Below are 20450 nucleotides of genomic sequence, written 5' to 3' on the forward strand. Positions count from 1 at the left end.
ACATTTAATGGAAGGTATAATAATTTTTAAAACAACATTATAAAATCTTGCCTTCATTTTGCCTAGAATTACTGAGTAGCCTTATGGTAAATAACAATAGCAATTGGGTTACACACTTTGTTGAACGCTATTTATTTTATTTATTATAATCCTAACGTACCTTTATTTATTACAAAATTGCCCTCCAATTGAATTTTCCTCAAAGTTCAGATATATAAGTGATACAACATCTTTTTACTATTTAATGTTCTTAGTTTTTTACCATCTTGAAAGTCAAAAGTCTCATCTCCAGACAATTAATTTCAAACAGACATATACACCAATGTACAAGATATGGGTTTTATACTCATGTTGACTTTGCAGAAAAAACAGCAATCTTCTGACTAACAACTGGAGCAACATTAAAAATACTTCTACTTAATCTATCAGACAATGATATGAAGCTGCACAGTTTGATAAGTATTAATCACAAAGGAAACATGAATTTGATTCACTTCCTACCAACTCCCATTTACAATGAGAATAATTCAAAATTCGTTTGGAGCATTTGTTGCGATCGTACCAAAGAGAATTTCGATTCCTTCAAATTTACAATGGGTTTCAATAACACAAGATAGGCTCAATCATTGGACATGTTTGAAAATTTAAGATGAAAGAAACAACTAATAACAGATCCAACCAATCTTGGCATTAAATTATAATATTCCTGTAAAATTTATTCCATCTTATACCCCAAACCAGCATGGCTTTATCAGAGGTCATTTGCTGCCATAAACTTGTCATCATTTTTAGCAATGACTAATTCCACAGATGAACAATGAGATCATATACCTACCTGTAACAATGAGATATTATCTACCTTAACTCCAAAAAATGTTAGACAAACCTTCTATGACTTACATTTACATTTTACACAGGTTATATAACATTTAAATGATAGTCACAAATTGATTAAAAGCTTTTAAAATATTTAGCATTTTCAAAAATGAGGAGACATTTTTATGTACTTTGCCTCTGTTTCTTTAGTTAAATTTTCTGTACAGAACTATCGTGGTATCAAAGGTTTGTATTACGAGCTGGGAGAAAGACAGTTATCAGATGACAAGTTAAACTTAATTTTCAAACCAAGGCCACACAATAAGGCCGGAGACATCGTTGTTTACATGGACTCTACCCCCCGGTACACACAAGACTTAATCTTACTTCACACTGCAGAAATAATAAATGTTATCTTTAATATTGGTCTTAATGATTATATGTATAATGTATCACTATTGGAATACGTTGACAATGCTAATTTACTTTTGAAGACTTTGAATCAAACTTAGAGGATATTCTATGAACATTTATAAATCCACAATTAACTAGACAATTTAAGTATATGTTTATCAAAACAGACTTATTCTGACACAGAATACTTACATTTAATCTCATTGTTTGGTTAGAAAGTCTAATCAATACAACCTACCAACTTGAGTGTTACACAATAACACTGAGTCATTTTTAGATAACATGCTATTAAGAAACAATAATAACACTGAGTCATGCTTAGATCACATTCTATTCAGTAACTTAAAAAAAAACACATTTAATTCCTGTATAATGTAACTAGTAGTAATCTCCTACACTGGCTAAGACGGTACTAGGTGAGAGAGCTAGCTCTCAATCTCTATCTGAGTATTCTGTTACACATCTTTGTCTGAAACATTGAAACAGCTTCACTAGTCGGAGTATCTACTCCTTTTGCTCAAACTTGGTTTTCCAAGCAAGCCAAGACGCATATTAAGAGAGTGGTCTCCTCTAAGCTTAGCACAAAAATAGATGTTGGGAGGCTTAGTTTTTGAAATGGGAACAAGACCGGGTTGAAAGTTAAAGAGAGAACGAAACTCAATGTTTAGATTTCAGGTGAAAAGAAACCCTTCTCGTGAGCAGGAATGCATGAGCATGACCAGACAGGATGTTGCCTCCCCTAGTAGCATGGACCACTATGCTTGAGCTGGTAGCAGCTGAACCCATAGTGTTTGGTGAGTCCAAAATGTCATTTAACTCAGTCAGTAAAGTTAAAGCACTGCAATATATACTCACTCAACTTCAAAAAGTTGGGTGTAAGCCTCTCATTGAGAGGAGGGACCCATTAGCGATGATGGTGATGGTGAAAGTCCCAGATGGGATGATAGCTCACAATACCTATAATGCGTTTCAAGATGTCTGTCTCTCGTCAGTTGCACGAAGAAGTGCGAGGCAGTAGGATCATGGACAGATAATCCATGAGATTCATCAGGAGATGGACAAGTTGTAGCCTATTAAGATCTTCTTAGCCAGGAAAGTTTCAGTAGTTGAGTTTAATCTCCTACACTGGCTGAGAGAGCAAGCTCTCAATCTTCATCTGAGTTTGCTGTACCATCTGGGTGGGACTCTTTGAGTACCATCTCCGCTTAAACTCAACTACTGAAACTTTCCTGGCCAAGATCTTAATAGATTACAATGTAGCTAGCTTGATTGTGTAATAATAACACCGAATCATCCTCAGATCACATTCTAATCGAGAAACACATTTAATTGCTGTATAATGTACAGTTGGAGGAATTTAGCTGTGCTCGTAGGGTCCTATTACTACCCTTTCAACAAATAAACACTATCTATGTGGCGGGTTGCGTTTACGTGCTAGCCGCTGAGATGAAGGCGCAACAATCTCTGTAACGACTTTAAAACTCACGATTTTGATTAGCAGATTAGTATTGACAAATACGTTATTTTTAAAAACACTATAACAACTGAAAAACAAGGATAAGTCCTATTATTGCTATTATTTGGTATTCTCTTATTATTTAAATCCACCACAATCAGCAGTGTCACAAAACACACTGATTGTAGTGAGTGTGATGAGTTATTTGGGTCAATACGATTCCTGAAAGGAGGGTTTTACCCATGAGTCACAGGAAGTGTTTTTGGGACGCAGCGCATAATGCTACCTCGCCACCCGTCCCACCTATCACCACACACTCAAGGTCACGCGTGCAGCTATATATATCATTTTTAAATGATATATTCCTTTGACAGGTGATGGTTACTAAAAGATATTCTAATCCCATAATTCATTTTTTATTTATTGGGGTTTAATTTTTAAGAGTACTAAGAGTTAAGTATTTTGGGGTTCTAACAGTTTTTATAAGTACCAATGAAATAAATTAAATTCCTCTACAATATTATATATTTGATAGAATGGCTGTAATTATTTCAATAACAGTTGAAATATTTTAGGTGACTATGAGAAAAACAATGCCGAAGTCCGTAGTCTTTTCAGTAAAAGCTTTTATAATGTATCAATCATACATCCCCATATTGAAAACCAAAATAGGCATGCATCAAGTATCAATATACATGCTGAATTTTCGTCTAAATCTATCCACTTGATTTTGTGTGATTGAACATAGAAATATCCAAGCTTTCACATTTATAATGTTAATAACATTGCATAGAAATTATAATTTTGTCCTAGAACTTAAATTGAAGGAATTGAAAATTAAACATCTCATTCAAAATCATAGATCAAGCTTGTGTTCAGCAGACATCTTAATATTTTTGAATAGCTGTAATCCTCTATTTGAGGAAAGAGGTATAAATGGATGGATACTTCCATTTGTATAAAATTTAAAATGAATCTTCTTGCTTACTGAAAATATTAAATAGTAAGCAGAGGAAAAGGCTTGAATATGTTATAAAGAATCTAATTTATTTAATCAATAGGGAAAACAAATTTTATTATTGTAGGGCTACAAATCAATCACCTATAAAAATAAATACAAAAACTAAGTGAAAGATATAACTAGACCTATAAAGCAACCAAGTTTCACATTATTTAGGTATTAGTGGACAGGTGTAAAGTTAATAAAACAGAGGTGTTGAGAATGAGGTGAAAAATTATTAGATATCTGAAAAAACCTTTCAGTAGTATAAAAAAAATGTTTATGATGTGTTTAAGAATACCTAACATTTTAGATAATTCTACAATTACAATAAGTCGATGTTATAGATTATTTTTAAAGGATAGTTGTTTAAACAAAATTAAAATTAAAAGCAAATTATAAATCTCTTTTAAGACAATACAAAAAAAACTTTAAACCAAGGTAATATAGTAAATACTATAACAAATAGAGGGACTTGCAGTGCTTTTTAGTGACTTGGATAAAAATAAGTATTAAATCTCAAATTTCGGGTTACAACATAATGCAAAATAATAAGTCCTTAAAAATTCTACTTAATTCATATAAACATAAGCTATGCGTATCTCTCCTTACACTGAAATAACTTACTCTGACGAGGTTTTCAGGATTTATAATGTCAACACTAAATCTTGAACTATAAACTTCCATGTTAAAGAATGGTGATGTACTAACCATAACATCTTTGGAGTGCTGCACCTGCCTGGAGGGGGACGGTAGTTTGTCTTGTTCCACCTCCTCTTTAAACGAGACTCTCAGGTCCAGATCACTCTTTGAACTCACTAATGTACTGCTGCTCCATTTGGCTCGCCTAAAAAACTTTAATTGTTAATTTTTTAACACAAGTTCAACACGAGCAAGAAGTTCATAAAATGTACTACAGTATTAAACAATGTTCTTGTCCAATGTAATATAATTACGGATCTTGTGATGTTGTTAATCCTTACAGTCCAAGTCACGAATGTGGACTGAACAACATCTAGATGGTGAAGTAGCGTGAGGCGGTACACAAGCATTAGCCAATTAACAACACTATGAGTTAATAACTCTTACATAGCCAATGCTAGATTTACCACTTGATCGACCAGGTCTCGTCATGAAGCCGTGGGTTGAGAAGAACTGCACGAAGTGTCACATACATAATCCTATGACATTCTAATTCCTGAGCACTATTCAATCTAAACTCTCATTGCCTTTCATGATATGGAATTGGAATATCATTGTCTACTTTGCAGGGATTAAGTCCTTCTTCCCCCACTCTCTTCATGTCATATTGATATTGTAATAGTTTGGCTTTATATATATATATATATATATATATATATATATATATATATATATATACACATTAAAAATATTAAGCATTTTGAGTTGAAGAAATGTGTTTTGTTTTCATTAAAACCTATATATATATATATATATATATATATATATATATATATATATATATATTTGGCAATGAAAATTCAATGGTCTCATAGTTTAAAAATAAGAGCATTCATTTGGTAATTGAGTGACACAAAACTCAATCTCCAACAAGCGCCGGATATGTTTTCATTGTCAAATAAATTTCTATTATTTATTTTCAAGACAAAATTAGAACCTTCTAAAGGTGCTTTTTCATCTGCAATTTTTGGCAGACTAAACTGGTTGAAAATATTAGTAACAGTACGCAACATGACGGTTGGCAGAGATTGTGATGCTGGTGCCAAGGCCATACGACTGATTGTTACATACTCCTTGTCCCTCCCCCTCCAGTGGTGGCAGCCAATGGCCTGGCACCATGCGGCAGCAGACTGCTGCTTGCAGTTCACTAAATTGTTCATGTTCATACAAGAAATATTATTCTTTCTGAGTGCATCTACATCAATATCAGATAATAGAAAATTCGGTAAAATATAATAACACAAAACATAAGCTTCTTCCAAAGAGATTAAATAACATGAGATGGATTACTAGGTACAGTAAGAGCTCTGGTAAATAACTATTTGAGTTATCACCACGCTTTTAGAAATATAGCCGATGGACCCCGAAGAAAACAAAATCACACGAACTGAAGCAAATGTATTATGCAGAGTTCTTAAAGCTAGTATCTCTTGCTGTCTGTAGAATGATATTTTGCAACATTTTGACATAGCAACAAAAACAACAAAAACTACTGACCAAAGTATCATGTTCAACATGAACTAATCACTTAAAGTATTCATACAAGGACTGAGGGATGAGTATGACTCATTAAGTCATACAAAAAAAGGACAAGGAACTATAAAAAACAATATGTGTTTAGACAATAAGAGGCAGCGAAATAGCAAAGTACTTCCAGGTAAAATCGGATATAGTGTTGATTTCATTACTGAGCTCAACGGAAAAGGAGGTATAAAGATTATTACTTATCATATTTAATTGACAGGCTTTCTGCAGAGTAAGATTCAAGGTATTACTGTATCAATACAACAACAATCTCAAAAATTTGAGATTGCTATATGTCAATTAAATTAATAACAGACATAAGGAATAGATGAATCAAAATAGAATGGGTTCAGTATAAGAAGCAGCTACCGGCAGTCAAATCATCAATATTTCTGATTATAAAACTTAAATCATCATTATTTCTGATTATAAAACCTATGAAACAATAAAATACTAAAATGTTGAACCGAATTACATTATAAGTATTCCAAATCAGAGTATAGTACAGCTATGTTTTATTTATATATATATATATATATATATATATAGTCCATTATATATAATATATATATATATATATATTATATATATATATATATATATATATATATATATATGTATATAATGGTAATTTAGATTTAATTACAAACTATTTAATGTAACAAACATAGCAGTGTAATACTAACTTACTTCTTACTATTTTGAAGGATAATTAATTTTGTGTGAGAGCCTGTTACACAAATAACGTATACATACGTTTATAACGTATATAAACATGTTTATCTCCACTGTACTTGAGGCCATTACTCAAATACAACACAGATGATTTTGCTTTGTTTGAATTAGTTTTAAACAATATTGTAATATAAAAATTTCAACTCCAGATGTCTATGTTACTCTAGAATAGACCTAATAGTTATCATGAAGCGGCTGCAGTATGATTTAAGCATCCAACACAAGAATGATCAATAATATCAAATCATGATTATTATAACAATTTAAATGCTGTCAGAACTGTGTAACCGGCTAAGTAATTGTAAGTACTACGCTGCTCAAAGTCAGTATAAACAAAGTTGTATTATTTTCTATAATCTAAAATGCGTATATTTCTTTGACACATAAAAATATAGCTTCACTATAATACAATCTCAATTACGTAATTCAGTTCAACATTATTGTTAAAAATTAATTCAAACAAAACTTGAATCATGTGTATGGTATTTGAATAATGGTGGCTAAAAATGGGAAATACTGTTATTTGTCAATAATATATTACAAAATAACGTGTTTAGGTAACAAAATATAATTTTAATACTGGGTACCATGAAATCCTTATTTTCTATTTGTTATTAGGCTATACATACGTATTATAAGTATAAAAAGTTTAATATAACCTTATCAAACGTTCACATGATTTGAGCTTGAACTTAGGTGCTATCTTGAGAGATATATATTAATTTTAAGTGCAGCGAGATATCAACTTCTCCAATATCAGATCATGTTGTATGTTCTAGGACATAATTTGAGGTTTGGAAAATACCGATCAGAAATGCCCCTGGTCACCAGTGCAGTCTTCAGTGGCGCCTTTGGCCTTCGTCGCCACCCCGCACTTCTGGCGAAAATCATCCTTCAAGATAGTACCCAAATTCAAGCTCAGATCATGTGAGTGCACTTATATATAGCATAATAACATTCCATAGAGAAGGCTAATATTTCCATTCCTAGCCTCATTACTTGCACGAAGTGGCTGCTGTTACTTGTTACTGAGTAACGTAAATCCAGAAAATCATTATGAGAACACCAAATCATTCAGCCCAGCTGTTCCTGTTTCCCGGTAATAGGTTATCACAGAATTACCTGATACTGACACTAATGCTGCCCATCTGTAATGGCCACAAGTACAATGGTTATAAACATGTTTTATTTGTTTCAGGCATGTTTATCCTTCAAAATAATAAAAAGAAGTAAATGATATACTGTTTTGTTTGTTATATTTTATAAATATACATAGCCTAGAGTAGTTTTGATTCACTATGACGTTATTACTCTTGATACTGGAATTTGAAACACCTATAACGTAATTTGGTTTAAGTAGTTATATCAAGGATTCTTTACTCATGAATATCAATGATTCAATATTATATATATTATATATTTATTGATTCAAGTGTTGGACGCTTATTGTACAGCAGCCCATGAAGATTTATGTGAGGCTGAGTGTTGATATATTAAAAAAACCTGGCAATGATTAACTATAAGTAACTTTCATGTTTTTGTAATTGATTGTTTTGGTACTTCTAATTAATAATTTGGTTCACTGATTCGACTGCTCAGGTGGCTGCTGATTATACAGCAGTCAAGATAACATATGCTAACTTAGTGAACTGTTCTAGGAAACTTCACTCAAGTAATGATCACAAAAGTAATCTTTCAGACGGGTATTATTACAAGTATTATTAAGTTATCATGGTCGTGTACTCCATAAGCTTTCAATTACAAATTAGAATTGTATGATCCATTCGATCAAAGAACTTCACTAACTCAATGAAGACAAACTAACTTGTTTTGATTTTTGTGCACTAGACATTATATTATATTATACATATTTTCAGGTAAGTGTTTATATGGGATGTAGATGCTATGATGGCTTGCAATGATCAGTGTGCAAATATAATCTACAGTAGTACAAATTTCACCTTAATAATAATAATTGGATTGAGTTTTATAGCATAATTCATAGAGTATTTGATGGCTTTTAAAGGTTGTCGCCAATTAGTAAATCTTTCAGTTAAGAAATAATAAGTATACAATGAAGTTGGCCATTTGACTGAAGTGTTTGGTGCTATAAAAAGGGCTATTTTCCAAAGTGACGTGTCAGTATTTCAAAACTATTTCATTCATTGATACAACTGTTGCTTAGAATATATTTAAAGTGAATTTTAACAGTAAATCTAAGAATTAAAAGCGTTAATTGCACAACTTAAAAACTTTAAACAATAGTCTTGATTTTGGGGTTAGGATGATAACATAATATGCCTCCTATGAAGTACACATACCTTAGAGTTCTAGAAGGGGTTAAGTCTTCAGCATCGAAAAATTCCTCAGAGTCGCTACTAACGGACATTTTAATTAAAACACAGCAATAAAATATTAAAAAATAAGTTAATTACGGGAATTTCTAGAGGCACACCTAAAGAATTATCCATTACAAGCTGTGCTATCATAATTTTTGCTTTTTAACGTTCTAACCAATCGTGTGCCGTTTACGCCGAAATACGAATTTCCATTGGTTACAATCTTCTAGTCTCCAACCCGTTGATCATTTGCACTAAAAGCAAGATGGATGACCTCGAAGTGGAAGTTTGCGGCGACAACGGTGCTTATTACAAGGTCTGTATCAACTTAAGTATGTCGAATATTAGCTATAATTTTGTTTTAATTAGAACTTCATATATTATATTGCGTTTTGAAACTTTCATTTTCCATTATTTTGTTCTACTTTGTGTATATTGCTGTTTTATTTTGCGCATGCAGCACGGTTAGGACGCCATGTCTTTTGACAGGGCGTGATTTTTCCATGTGCATTGATATAAAAAGAACTTGCAAAACGAATTATTCCATTTAATGGATAAAACAGTGATATAAATGTGTTCTAAAATACTTATGAAAGTTACCCTTGCTTAAATATTACAATAGTACTACAAAAATAGAAACCTATTCTTGGAATGAGTAACCTAAAGTTAAGCTCCTGAGACCAATGATCCCATCCTTGTATGCCTATTCATAGATTCAAGAAACATTTACATGTGAAAATGAACAAATAATTTAAATAAGAATATTACTTTTATTTTACAGTATGATAATATGTTACAAAATATGTCATATGATGTACCTAACTGAAAACTGTTAATGTTTTATCCATTTCTATTTATAAATGATTTGTATCATAGGATATGCTTATAAGCCTACCTATGGCTTTTGTTGAGTTAAATGTTTATCTAGGCTTACCAAATTTTTATTATTTGAATTCCGATTTAAAGGAATGAGTAGAATGACTCAGCATCTATACCTAATATAAATTTAACCCGTGATGGTAAAAAATTATTGCTAAAGCTCATACTGTCTAAAGCCAATTGTGTACAATCTTGATTCATTTTAGGTCACATGTATCTCCTATTCAGACTACTTCAGTATTTTTCGTAAAATAATATATCCAGGAGAACTAGGTTGAGTTATTTTGGCTGCATTATAATAGCGGCCACCACCACAATTGAATCGGGACGAATTTATCAATTAGATATACCTAAACTACCAAATACAAAAACATTATAGTTGGGCTATAGTTATTTACAATTAAATATTATCAGCTCTTTTTAATGTATTGAATAACAATAATGCTCAAAATTAATTCAAACAAAGTAAAATCATAAGTATTTGAATAATGGCTGAGGGTACAATGGCATTATAAGTTACATGTGTTATTTGTGTCCCAAGCTTTCAGATGACTAAATGTTTAACCCTCCAGGTGCTGACATCGCGTAGCGCGATGTTAGCGTACCTGTTTCCAGTGCTGACCTCGCGGAGCGCGATGTCAGAAACGCGATCTCTTTAAACCACGCTAGTGGCTATATATTACGGAATATCACGAACTATTTTATATAGTATTAAACTAGAAGAAATGCGGAACTCGTTATACTCTATGGAGCACGTCTTTGCTCAAAGACCGGCGCTATACGACAGCTGTTTCTAAGCGTATGTTTATTTCCAAGTCATACGGTTCGGTCGTTCTGTTTATTGCTGTTCCGTCGTTGTTTGCATCATACCTTTGGTGTTGTAGTTGACTATTACTGTTTTATATTGTGTTTTATTGTAAAAATGAGTGAATTAAGTAGGTCTAGTGCAATAAGGAATGTGAAAGGTGTTACAATGTAGTACACAATGTTTCAAATATCACTGATTTTTTACGTGTTACAATTTATCGTTTTTTGCTCTGAGTGAATTCTGTCAATATGTAAACCCATAAGATGTATATACTTTTGGGTTCATTATTAAATTACCTACAACTTGTATATCTTGGATTTTTATTTTCATAACTTTGGTGAAATGATATCTAAGCTCAAAGTGAAAAAATAAAAACTTTTTTTTTTTTTTTGTCAAGATTTACATTCAGCAATATTTTACCATGTAAAGGTAAGTCATATAAGTATTATTATCATATTCTGTGATCTTTCCTGAAAATAATGATATATAATATGTAGTATTTACATTAAGGTAACAGTATATAAAAAAAAAACTTTCTAAACGCTTGCAAACATACTGAAAAATGCCCAGCACTTAAGGCAGTTCTAACCAGCACTTGGAGGGCTAACTGTTTTGTTTGTTATATGTTATAAATACACATAGCCTAGATAGTTTTTTTAAATTCATCATTAAATGATGATCTTTTTAGGCATAAAAACAACTGAACAACTGAATTTGTCTATACAGTTACAGTCAGTACTGTATCTGCTTACTATACTGCAGTTGTCATTTATAGGCTATACAAAATCATAAACACAGAAGTAGCTTAATTGGAGTAGAGCCTCAGGATTAAGACTATCCAAAATGTTCATGTCTCCTTACGTTAAAGGGTGGACAGCTCTCTTAGATCAGAATAAGGACGATATAAGACTAATATTAGGAATGTTGACAGGACATGGCCCCCTAAGGAAACGTCTTATGAAGGTAGGCCTTAGCCAGACTAACGAATGTAGACACTGTGGAGAAGAGGAGGAATCGGCAGAGCATATTTGGTTAGATTGTCCTGCCATCTTAGAAACTCAGAAAAGATACCTGGGAGCATATCTCCTCGGCCCCCCAAGTATATTAGAGAATAGGAGCCCTCAAATCTGATTGGCTTTTGCAAAAACCTCGGACTTTGAGGACACAAAATTAAAGTTAGGGAGACGCAAAGGTCCTTTTAGGACTAAGCGCAGGGACAAACTGTCCTTTTCCCTCAGAAAGGAAAAAAAGTAGCTTAATACGAATAGAAAAATACAGCATATTCTGACATTAGGAAAAAGGTAGAATTTTTACGAGCCCATCAAAACTATGGAACCCATTAGATTAATAAAGCAAATTGCAGGGTTTAAGAATGAATAAAAGTAGGGCTAAAAAGGAAACAAATGGATGACAGTGGTATCAGTAAAGTTAATAGCCAAAGTTGCCAATAAAAGTTTCAAAGTTATTAACGTATTCTTCTCGTCCTCCAGAACAATATTATATATAGTTTTAGAGGGGGGAAATCACAACCTTACTGTGTTAATAATGGAAATGTAAATGTTATTTTGTGGTTGTATTTGTCTATGTGCTAAGTATAGTTGTCCTATCACTTTCAGTGTTATCTGCGCCCAATAGTGTATCTGTGTGTTTTGTGGTCAAACAGTTTATTAAAGCACCAACAACTATCCCATGAAGTAGCCTTCAGTGCTTTGTAGATAACCATGGTGTCCATTTCTCTACCACAGCACATTAACTCTTCAATTCAATTCAATAATATCTTTATTCACACATTCATCGAGAATGGTTACAGAGTCAACACATGCAGTAAAAATTGATGTCATCAAGAAGTAGGTAAACTAGTTTAAAACTATTATAAATGCAAAGAGAAAATATCTTTAAAATTTGATATTTCTAATATCATCAATTCATTTTTGAGGTTATTTACATGAGTGTGGATTCCTATTTGTCATCATGTGTTTTCAGAGTGGTAGTATTAGTTTGTCGTGCAATCATGTGTTGTTTTTAAATCGAGAAAATATGTTTATATGTGATCGGAAGTTATCAGGTAGTTTGTAACATAGTAGATTGTATGTACATATGAAATTATAAAGTTACAATTAAATTAGATTTGCTTATTTTTTTAACTTTGTTTCTTACAGTATTTGTTTGTAGAAAGTTTGGTAAAATTTGCTTTATACTATTTTTAAAATTTACTTTAATTCACATTGTTGATAAACTTTGTGTTATTAATCTATTGTAATTGTCCTGAACAAAAATCATATAAGGGTTTAGAGAATGAAAATGAAAAATAATGAATTGTAGAACATTAAAAGTGGTACTACATTTCTTGCAAGATAGTAGGATGTTATGTACAGGTGAATTTGTAATATTATTTTGCTTGACAAGTTGCATTTCCTGGCTCGTAGTAATGGTCAGAGGCATTTGTTTTCTGAGCCTCTAGAATTAAATCTTTTAGTTATAAGTACTACCTTGAGAGATGCTTTTTGTTTCTTGCCATCAGCGCAGGGCAGCACCAAAGTTACTGCTGTAGCCAACACTGATTAATGGAGATAATTGAGTCAGGCTGATTTGAACTTTGATTCTTAACAGCTTTCGTCAGCAGCAACCAATATGAGGTTGACTCAGTCACTACAAAACCATGTGACGCTCAGCACAGATGTAGAACAAGGAAATATTACTCCACGCAGTAAAGTGGGGTACTTTGTTATTATTCGGACTCTACTAGTTTGGAAGAGATCTTCTTACCGGGGACCTAAAAACTACATTATTAGAAAGAACATACTTTATTTGACTTATTGTTAAAATTACATGTCGTTATGATGGTCGGTTCTTGTTTTCTGGAGGAAGCGATGTCGAGAAATTGGTTACTCTGTCCCTATATCTACCATTTTTTTTCTTTTGGTTATAGACGTAGTTAAATTTATACGTAATACTAGAAATTTAACATATAAACGAGTGCTCATGTGATCTGAGCTCGAATTGAGGTACTATCTTGAAGGCGATTTCAACAGGTTAATAAAAGAAGTATATTACTGATGTGAATAAAATTAAATTTAAAAAATAATATAAACTTTTTCATTTTTCATTAAGATTGTTACATGAAAACTGGGTGTGCATGTTGTACTTTACCTGATTTGACAGGAAAATTTGTCACGAGGGTAAGGGAATGGATTGGAAGAAATTGGTATGACGAACAAAAGAAAACTCGCTCTTTACGTTTGGGCACAAAGAAAAGCATACTCATCAAAACAATATTTTCATGTCTGTACTTTACATATTTCACTGGAACATTCATAAAAATAAATAAAACACACACGCACATGCATATATATATATATATATATATATATATATATATATATATATATATATATATATACTTTTATATAAATTGAAGGTTTTGTTGATGTCAAATAAAAAAACCAATACAAAAAAATGGAATGAGTAATAGTCTATAATAGGCCTAATAGAAAATGTTTATTTCACTCACTTCACATTATTCCATGATTTACCAAATGTTCAATGCTTATGAAGCAAGTGTTTTGGGATGTTTACTTTAGGTGTGTCACCTAACATGATCTAAAACTACTTTTATCAATTTCTTAAAATAGTTAACTTTCATTTCCTGTGTTTCATCAGTATGTAGCTTTTCTTGATTGGCTAGATTTAGTTGTGCAGCCATTTACAGATATAGTCATTGTTTGGTACTTTGGGATTATACCGACCACACCAGTATGAAGAATACAAAAATATAAATTTATAGAAACAAACATGATAGAACGAAAACACAACTCTTTAATTACAAAATTACAAACTTTACAAGCATTTCCAGGTATTGTGATCGGTATTGTTGTTGCTGTTATCTTATCTTTCTCAAGAATCCCGATTATGGCAGGCCGCGCGTCATCACATGATTATTTAAGTTTTTTGCACGGTACATAATTGCCTTTCCATTACAATTCAATTTATATTTCTGATCAGCCCCTCTAGAATTTGATATTTTACTGATAGGTACTATCTCGAGGGATGTTTTTCTTTCGTTGACATCAGCGCGGGACAGCACCAGAGGTGCTGCCGAAGCCCGTGCTGGTGGCCGGAGGCACTCGCATTTTGGGTGGCGGAGTGTGATCAAGAATAAAAACAAGTTTTGAGTGTTTTTTTTTTTTTTCAATAAAGAGTTTAGTTTTTGTATGGTAATATTTGTTTTTGTTGAATTTTTTGTGTTTGGAGAAATGTAGGGGTAAAACACGGAAGTACAACAAAGCGACGCACCAGCTGAACGGGGGGCGAGACTCTGCAATCACGTTATCTACTAGACCGCTCGACTTTGACCTCTGTCTGAGGATGGGGAGGGGTTTGCGATAAGACAATTCCTGTTTTATATTGACGAAATATTGTTCTACGCTAATCTAGTAATCAGTAGAAGCAAAATGTCAAATAACGGTTCATGTCTGGGTGTGGTCGGTATAATCCCAAAGTACCCATTGTTTTATTTCTTTTGTAGTGCTAGTCAGAGCATTTTAATTCCAGAAAGTAAAATTAATTCCAGATCAATTTTCAACTATAAATTCGTAGAGTGGAAAAGGGTTAAAGAAGCAGAAAAATGCCACTCTGCCTCTACACCAAAAATCTTACTTATGATAGCATCAGTTAATACTAGTTTTTTCCTATTTTTACATTGTGCAGCACATCCATCTGAGTAATCACAAATCTTTTTTTGGCGCTTACTTGAGGAATGATCTAGATCAGAGTTTCCTGGTTATTATTTCTGAGTGTCTCCTTACATTTTCAAATAAAGTGCATTTCAAAATAAAATTTCAATTAAAAACAATTATTGTGTAAATAACTAAATTGCTGTCTTAGCTTTTAAGTATTCAAATTATAATTATGATAATAATCACCATCATAATTAAATTAAAGTAAGGATACATAATATGTCATTAAAAAAATAAAACCTGTATACATCCCTTCTTAAATTGATATTTAACTATGAATCCATTAGCCTCCCACTTTAAAATGTTGAGAATAGCTTACCAAAAATAAAAACTATAGGAATTTTTCAATTTTCAAAAATGCACTTTTTGTTCAAAAAAAGAAAATTCAAATTTTTAATCTTCTGAGGTGGTCAAGTAGTTTTCTTTTTTTTAGTGTGGATTTCATGTGGAATGACCTGGTTGGGCTATCCCTAGCACATGCTTAAATTATCCAGATATATTAAGATTTTGTTTGTTCACATCAACGTAAGACATACTCTCAATTTGCCTAGCACTTGAGAAAGGGTTGAAGAAGGAAAGCTTGTTTTTAATCACGACACCCAATGTATCTATGGTGCGAAGAGTTGATTTAGTGGTAATGTTGTATTTTGCTCCATTTCACCTTCAGTTTACTGCAGCATCTTGCAAATCTGACACCAGCACATATTTGGCTCCTGGAATTTGGAGTCCACGTCCGTCTGAAGAGATAGAAATAAGTCGGCGATGAAGACATTGAAACAAACTCTTTACATTGTTTTGCTATCAGAGACATTTAGACCACAAAAGAACACTGTCTGGTTCTCCAGCAGTCATATAGTGTAATCTAGATGAAGAGGTATTCTCATTATCTGATCAGGTGCACAATTGAGTGCACTACGATGGTTTTAGACACAGATCCCAGAGTACGGCATAGCAATCGAGTTTTATTTCTTTTTCCACCAAAGCCTGCACTGATGGCCCTAGGTGCATTTCTGATCAGTACTTTTCTCATCTCAGACCTTGGGCTCCTTTGTTCTTTTGGTGCCACCCTGCATTTCTGGTGAAAAATCTAACAATGCAGTATCTAAATTTTAGCTCTGTTTTGTAAGCGTTTCCAAAGGTTAATTGAACTTTTTCTGTCTTTATGTACATACCGTCCTTCTTACCACATAATACCAAATAATAGATTGAGATAAAGGATTACTACTTAGCTTCATTTGATATTTTTAACTATTATTTTTAGTTTCTTTGTCTTTCAGACCTTTAGTTGTCTCAAACGTTATTAAAAAGTTCATATTGTAATATATCTTAATGTAAAAAAGTTTATAATACCCTGTATTAGTGACAATTACATTACGTTATTCATTTTTAGCATATTTCATCTTTGTGGCACTTGTTTTTGTCCAAAAAATTACTTAAAATCGTTGATTTTCTATTAGATAATGCACTTTGTGATTACTCTTTCAATCCTAATCTTTTTTTAAAAGTATCTGCCAAAAATCTCAGCACTCTTGCCCGATTTGTACAGGTTTTTGAAGATATTTGTATTTTTCTCATTTTCCAACCAATTTCAATAATTCTTTATTTATTTTGCATGAAATATATTGCATTGCAATAAATGCTAAAAGTATGTTTACATGCTATAAATGTGTTATAGTAACCATAATTACTTACATACAAATCTTTTTCTGAAAAAAATTTATTAAAAAAATATAGACAGTATTATATATTACAAATCTGACCATAGTGCATAAAATTACATTTGATTATAAACAACTTCACCCATTTACATTTTTTATTACTAAAGATAATTAAAATATTAAGTTAGGTACACTTATTTTGAATTACTGTTTTAAAAAACATTCTGCTTTATCTCCATGGTGTTCAAAACTTCAAATTGTGTACAAAATCACTTTTTTGAAAGGAATAAATAAATGGCACAACATTATTTACAAGTAAATGTTGAGAAATGGCAATCCACTTTGGAAATTAAGAAAAAACACCAAGAACATTAAAACTATTTACAAAATACATCCTACTCAGCATTTGTGTAATAGATACCGTGTCAGGTGCAAGTCTTTTTTACATTTAGTACATACAGAGGTGGACTTCTTCCTCCCCCCCCCCCCCCACTAATACTAGCTGCACTACATTTGCTTGAAGTTTTTTTTTTCTCTTTAATTATGTAATGTTTCAAAAATCTAGCATCACTAGCTCCTCCACCTTATCCTACATCCTCTACTTTCACTGTAATTTTGTGTATTATCTGGATTTTTTTCTTTGATCCAACTGTTCATTGCTAACATGCTCTATCAAGGTAACAGTAAACTGCAGTCAAGACACTGACTCTCATGTACTTGGCTTTTGGCCTCTACTTTTAAGTACACTAAATTACCTTGATTCACAAAATTAATAATTTTCTTATTTGTCATCCATTCCTCAGCTAGGCAAGACATAAAAAATTGTGTACTGCTCGAATTGTACATTATTAAATTTTAAATATGTGGACCTGGTTTGACAGCAATTGTAATACCCCAGACATACATTTCATCCACATAATGTTATTAGTGAAATCATTATGATTGTACTAAATCTGCATATAAAACTCTGTCTGAAAAAAATATTACTTGTACAATATAATCTGACGTTAATATTTGCACTATACAAGGAACCACCAGAGAGTGCAGTTGGCGGCGACCAATAGAATGGACTGGCCTGCGCGACGTTGCCACACAACTGCCGCTGCCGCCCGGCACGGCTGGCGCATTGTGGCTGATAAACCGCTGCGCTGTCACAACTAACACTGACACTGAACATTTAAAACTTATCAGTATAATTGAAAAACAATATTTAAAATGTGTTGACAGTTTGCTATATTATATTTAAATTACTTGTATAGTTTATTAATGTTATTACAAACGAACTATCGATTAAAACAAACAAATCGTCCCGTCAGTTAGTCAGAGTAAAGTACTTGCTTATTTCCATACAACTTTTCAGTGATTTTAAACGATTACTAAACACACACAAAATGAATATACATGTTGCTTATATTGGACACTGCATGACGTGTTCCTTGATTAAAAATAATTAAAACAATATAACAAGATAATCAATTTTAAAATTATCGAACAATTATATTTTTAAATTATGAAATAATCAAATAAAGCATGATTGACTTAATATTATTCTTACCTTTGCACTTGTATATTATTTATTCGCTCTCAGGCGGCAACATCGTAGCCAAAACCTCGGAGTCTTCTTCATTTTCACTTTCTGCCTCTCTGCTACTCGTGTCAGAATTGTCTGCTAAGTTTATAATTATTTGATCTACAACACTTGTTCGGATACATTCCTTTTCAAAATCAGCTTGCTGCAAGGCTTCTGCGTGCTGAACTCTTGATTGCCAGTCTTCTTTAGTCACTTTGTTCACCCGTTTCCTCCACATTTTCACTCGTCTGAATCATCTATTATGTACTGTGTTCAAATTTCATTGGATGTTATAGAAAACCGTTACTTTAGAATTTTATAAGAAAGTGCATTCATATTATAAAAATACTTGTGCTGTATGATTTTTCAACTATGACCAGTTTAAATATTTAAATCACCCACTTGTAATAAAAAAAATTTTACATAACACAGATTCAAGACTATTAATAGCCAGGTAGGAAAAATGCTTTCAAATGGTTATAAATTTATGAGAACCGAAGTGCGTAACAAAACCGTTTCGGCAACAATTCCCATCGTTATGTACTGAATAATATTTATGGAAAAGAACATATATTTCAAATGTATTTGATAACTTTCTTACCAAATTGAAAATCCATTTAACATAACATGATTATACTATGCACACATGTAATGCCTTATTATATATCAATGATAATGGCATTATCTAACTGTTAAATACGGAAAATTAACGTTTTTGCGGTATTTTTTATGTTTTCTTTTTAATTTATATTTCGGCTAAAGATTTTAATCCTACGATCTTCGTATATGAGTAATATAATACAATAATTTATTTCAATCCATTTAACTCAACATGGAAATAAGCTACAGAGATGTACTTTTTTTTTAAATGACCGTAAAATTACATTTTGTAATACGTAGTTAATTAATTCAAGACAGCTCTAACATTTCTTTCGAGCGTAACGGTTAAGTATTTTAAGAATGCTGGACTCGCGCGGCTTGTGGTTACAGCGGGGAACAAGTTTTGGCAACGTCGCTCAGCTCTCGTTGGCCGCTCCAAGGTTACGGGCAAAATAGGCTCCTCCCTCAACTGCACTCTCTTGTGGTTTTTCGTATAGGCAGTAGGTTGCACATGAGCAAATTACCACATTTTCTTTTTTTAAACTATTTTAAACCAAATTTGTTAATATATAAAAGACAATTCATTCAGCTTTCAAAATGGAAGTGTGGTTTAGTGTGAGTGAGTAATTGTACTCATTGTTTAAAATTGTTGCCTCAGGGAATATTACCAGAGTGCATGGACAGAACATTTTTAATTATTTTAAAAACTAGGTGGGGAAAAGACTGACAGATGGCAGTCTCATGATGGAATGTATGAGAAAAGATAGGATTACCGGCCACAGCTGTGATCTCTTGTGTTTCAAATCTTTTTCTAGATTTTCTGATTGAAATAAAAAATAATTTATTAGGCTTAAAATGGCATTGGGCTATACCCCTCTACCACATATAACAGACTGATTCATGTACCATTTCTAATAACAGCCAGCCAAAGTGTGTATAACGAGACATGTTTACAGATATACAAGGACTTTGTATTAAAATTTCAGTTCTGAATATCAAAACAAGATGACGCAAGAAAGAAATCTGTGCATACAGTTTGAAAGAGTGAATTACATTCTGATGAGGCACAATGATGAGGCTTTATTATGTATGAGAAGATTGTGTACTGGTTTGTCTTAAAATCGATCTTGCTTAGTACATTCCGACACCCTTCCATGCTTTGTAAGCTTCTGAAAATCATGAAATGTTGGTTATCGACAAACTAATCTCCTAC

At 32.3% G+C, this 20450-nt stretch overlaps 2 protein-coding genes across 5 annotated transcripts in view; one reads left to right on the top strand and one right to left on the bottom strand.

The window, feature by feature from the left end:
• LOC124361936 (WD repeat-containing protein 44) overlaps positions 1-9153 on the bottom strand; it is a 40243-nt gene extending 31090 nt beyond the window's left edge. The window contains exons 1-2 of the mRNA XM_046816014.1: positions 8969-9153; positions 4398-4533 (exon numbers count right to left, since the gene is read on the bottom strand). Coding sequence (XP_046671970.1) covers positions 4398-4533; positions 8969-9036 — 204 coding nt within the window. The 5' untranslated portion in view covers positions 9037-9153. The remainder of the gene's footprint in view (positions 1-4397; positions 4534-8968) is intronic.
• A 19-nt stretch (positions 9154-9172) lies between these two features.
• LOC124361935 (synaptic functional regulator FMR1) overlaps positions 9173-20450 on the top strand; it is a 59984-nt gene continuing 48706 nt past the window's right edge. For all 4 annotated transcript variants that reach the window (XM_046816010.1, XM_046816013.1, XM_046816011.1 and 1 more), the window contains exon 1: positions 9173-9302. In XM_046816010.1, coding sequence (XP_046671966.1) covers positions 9252-9302 — 51 coding nt within the window. In that variant the 5' untranslated portion in view covers positions 9173-9251. The remainder of the gene's footprint in view (positions 9303-20450) is intronic.

The sequence above is a fragment of the Homalodisca vitripennis genome, chromosome 5, assembly GCF_021130785.1.
Source record: "Homalodisca vitripennis isolate AUS2020 chromosome 5, UT_GWSS_2.1, whole genome shotgun sequence".
Lineage (NCBI taxonomy): Eukaryota > Metazoa > Arthropoda > Insecta > Hemiptera > Cicadellidae > Homalodisca > Homalodisca vitripennis.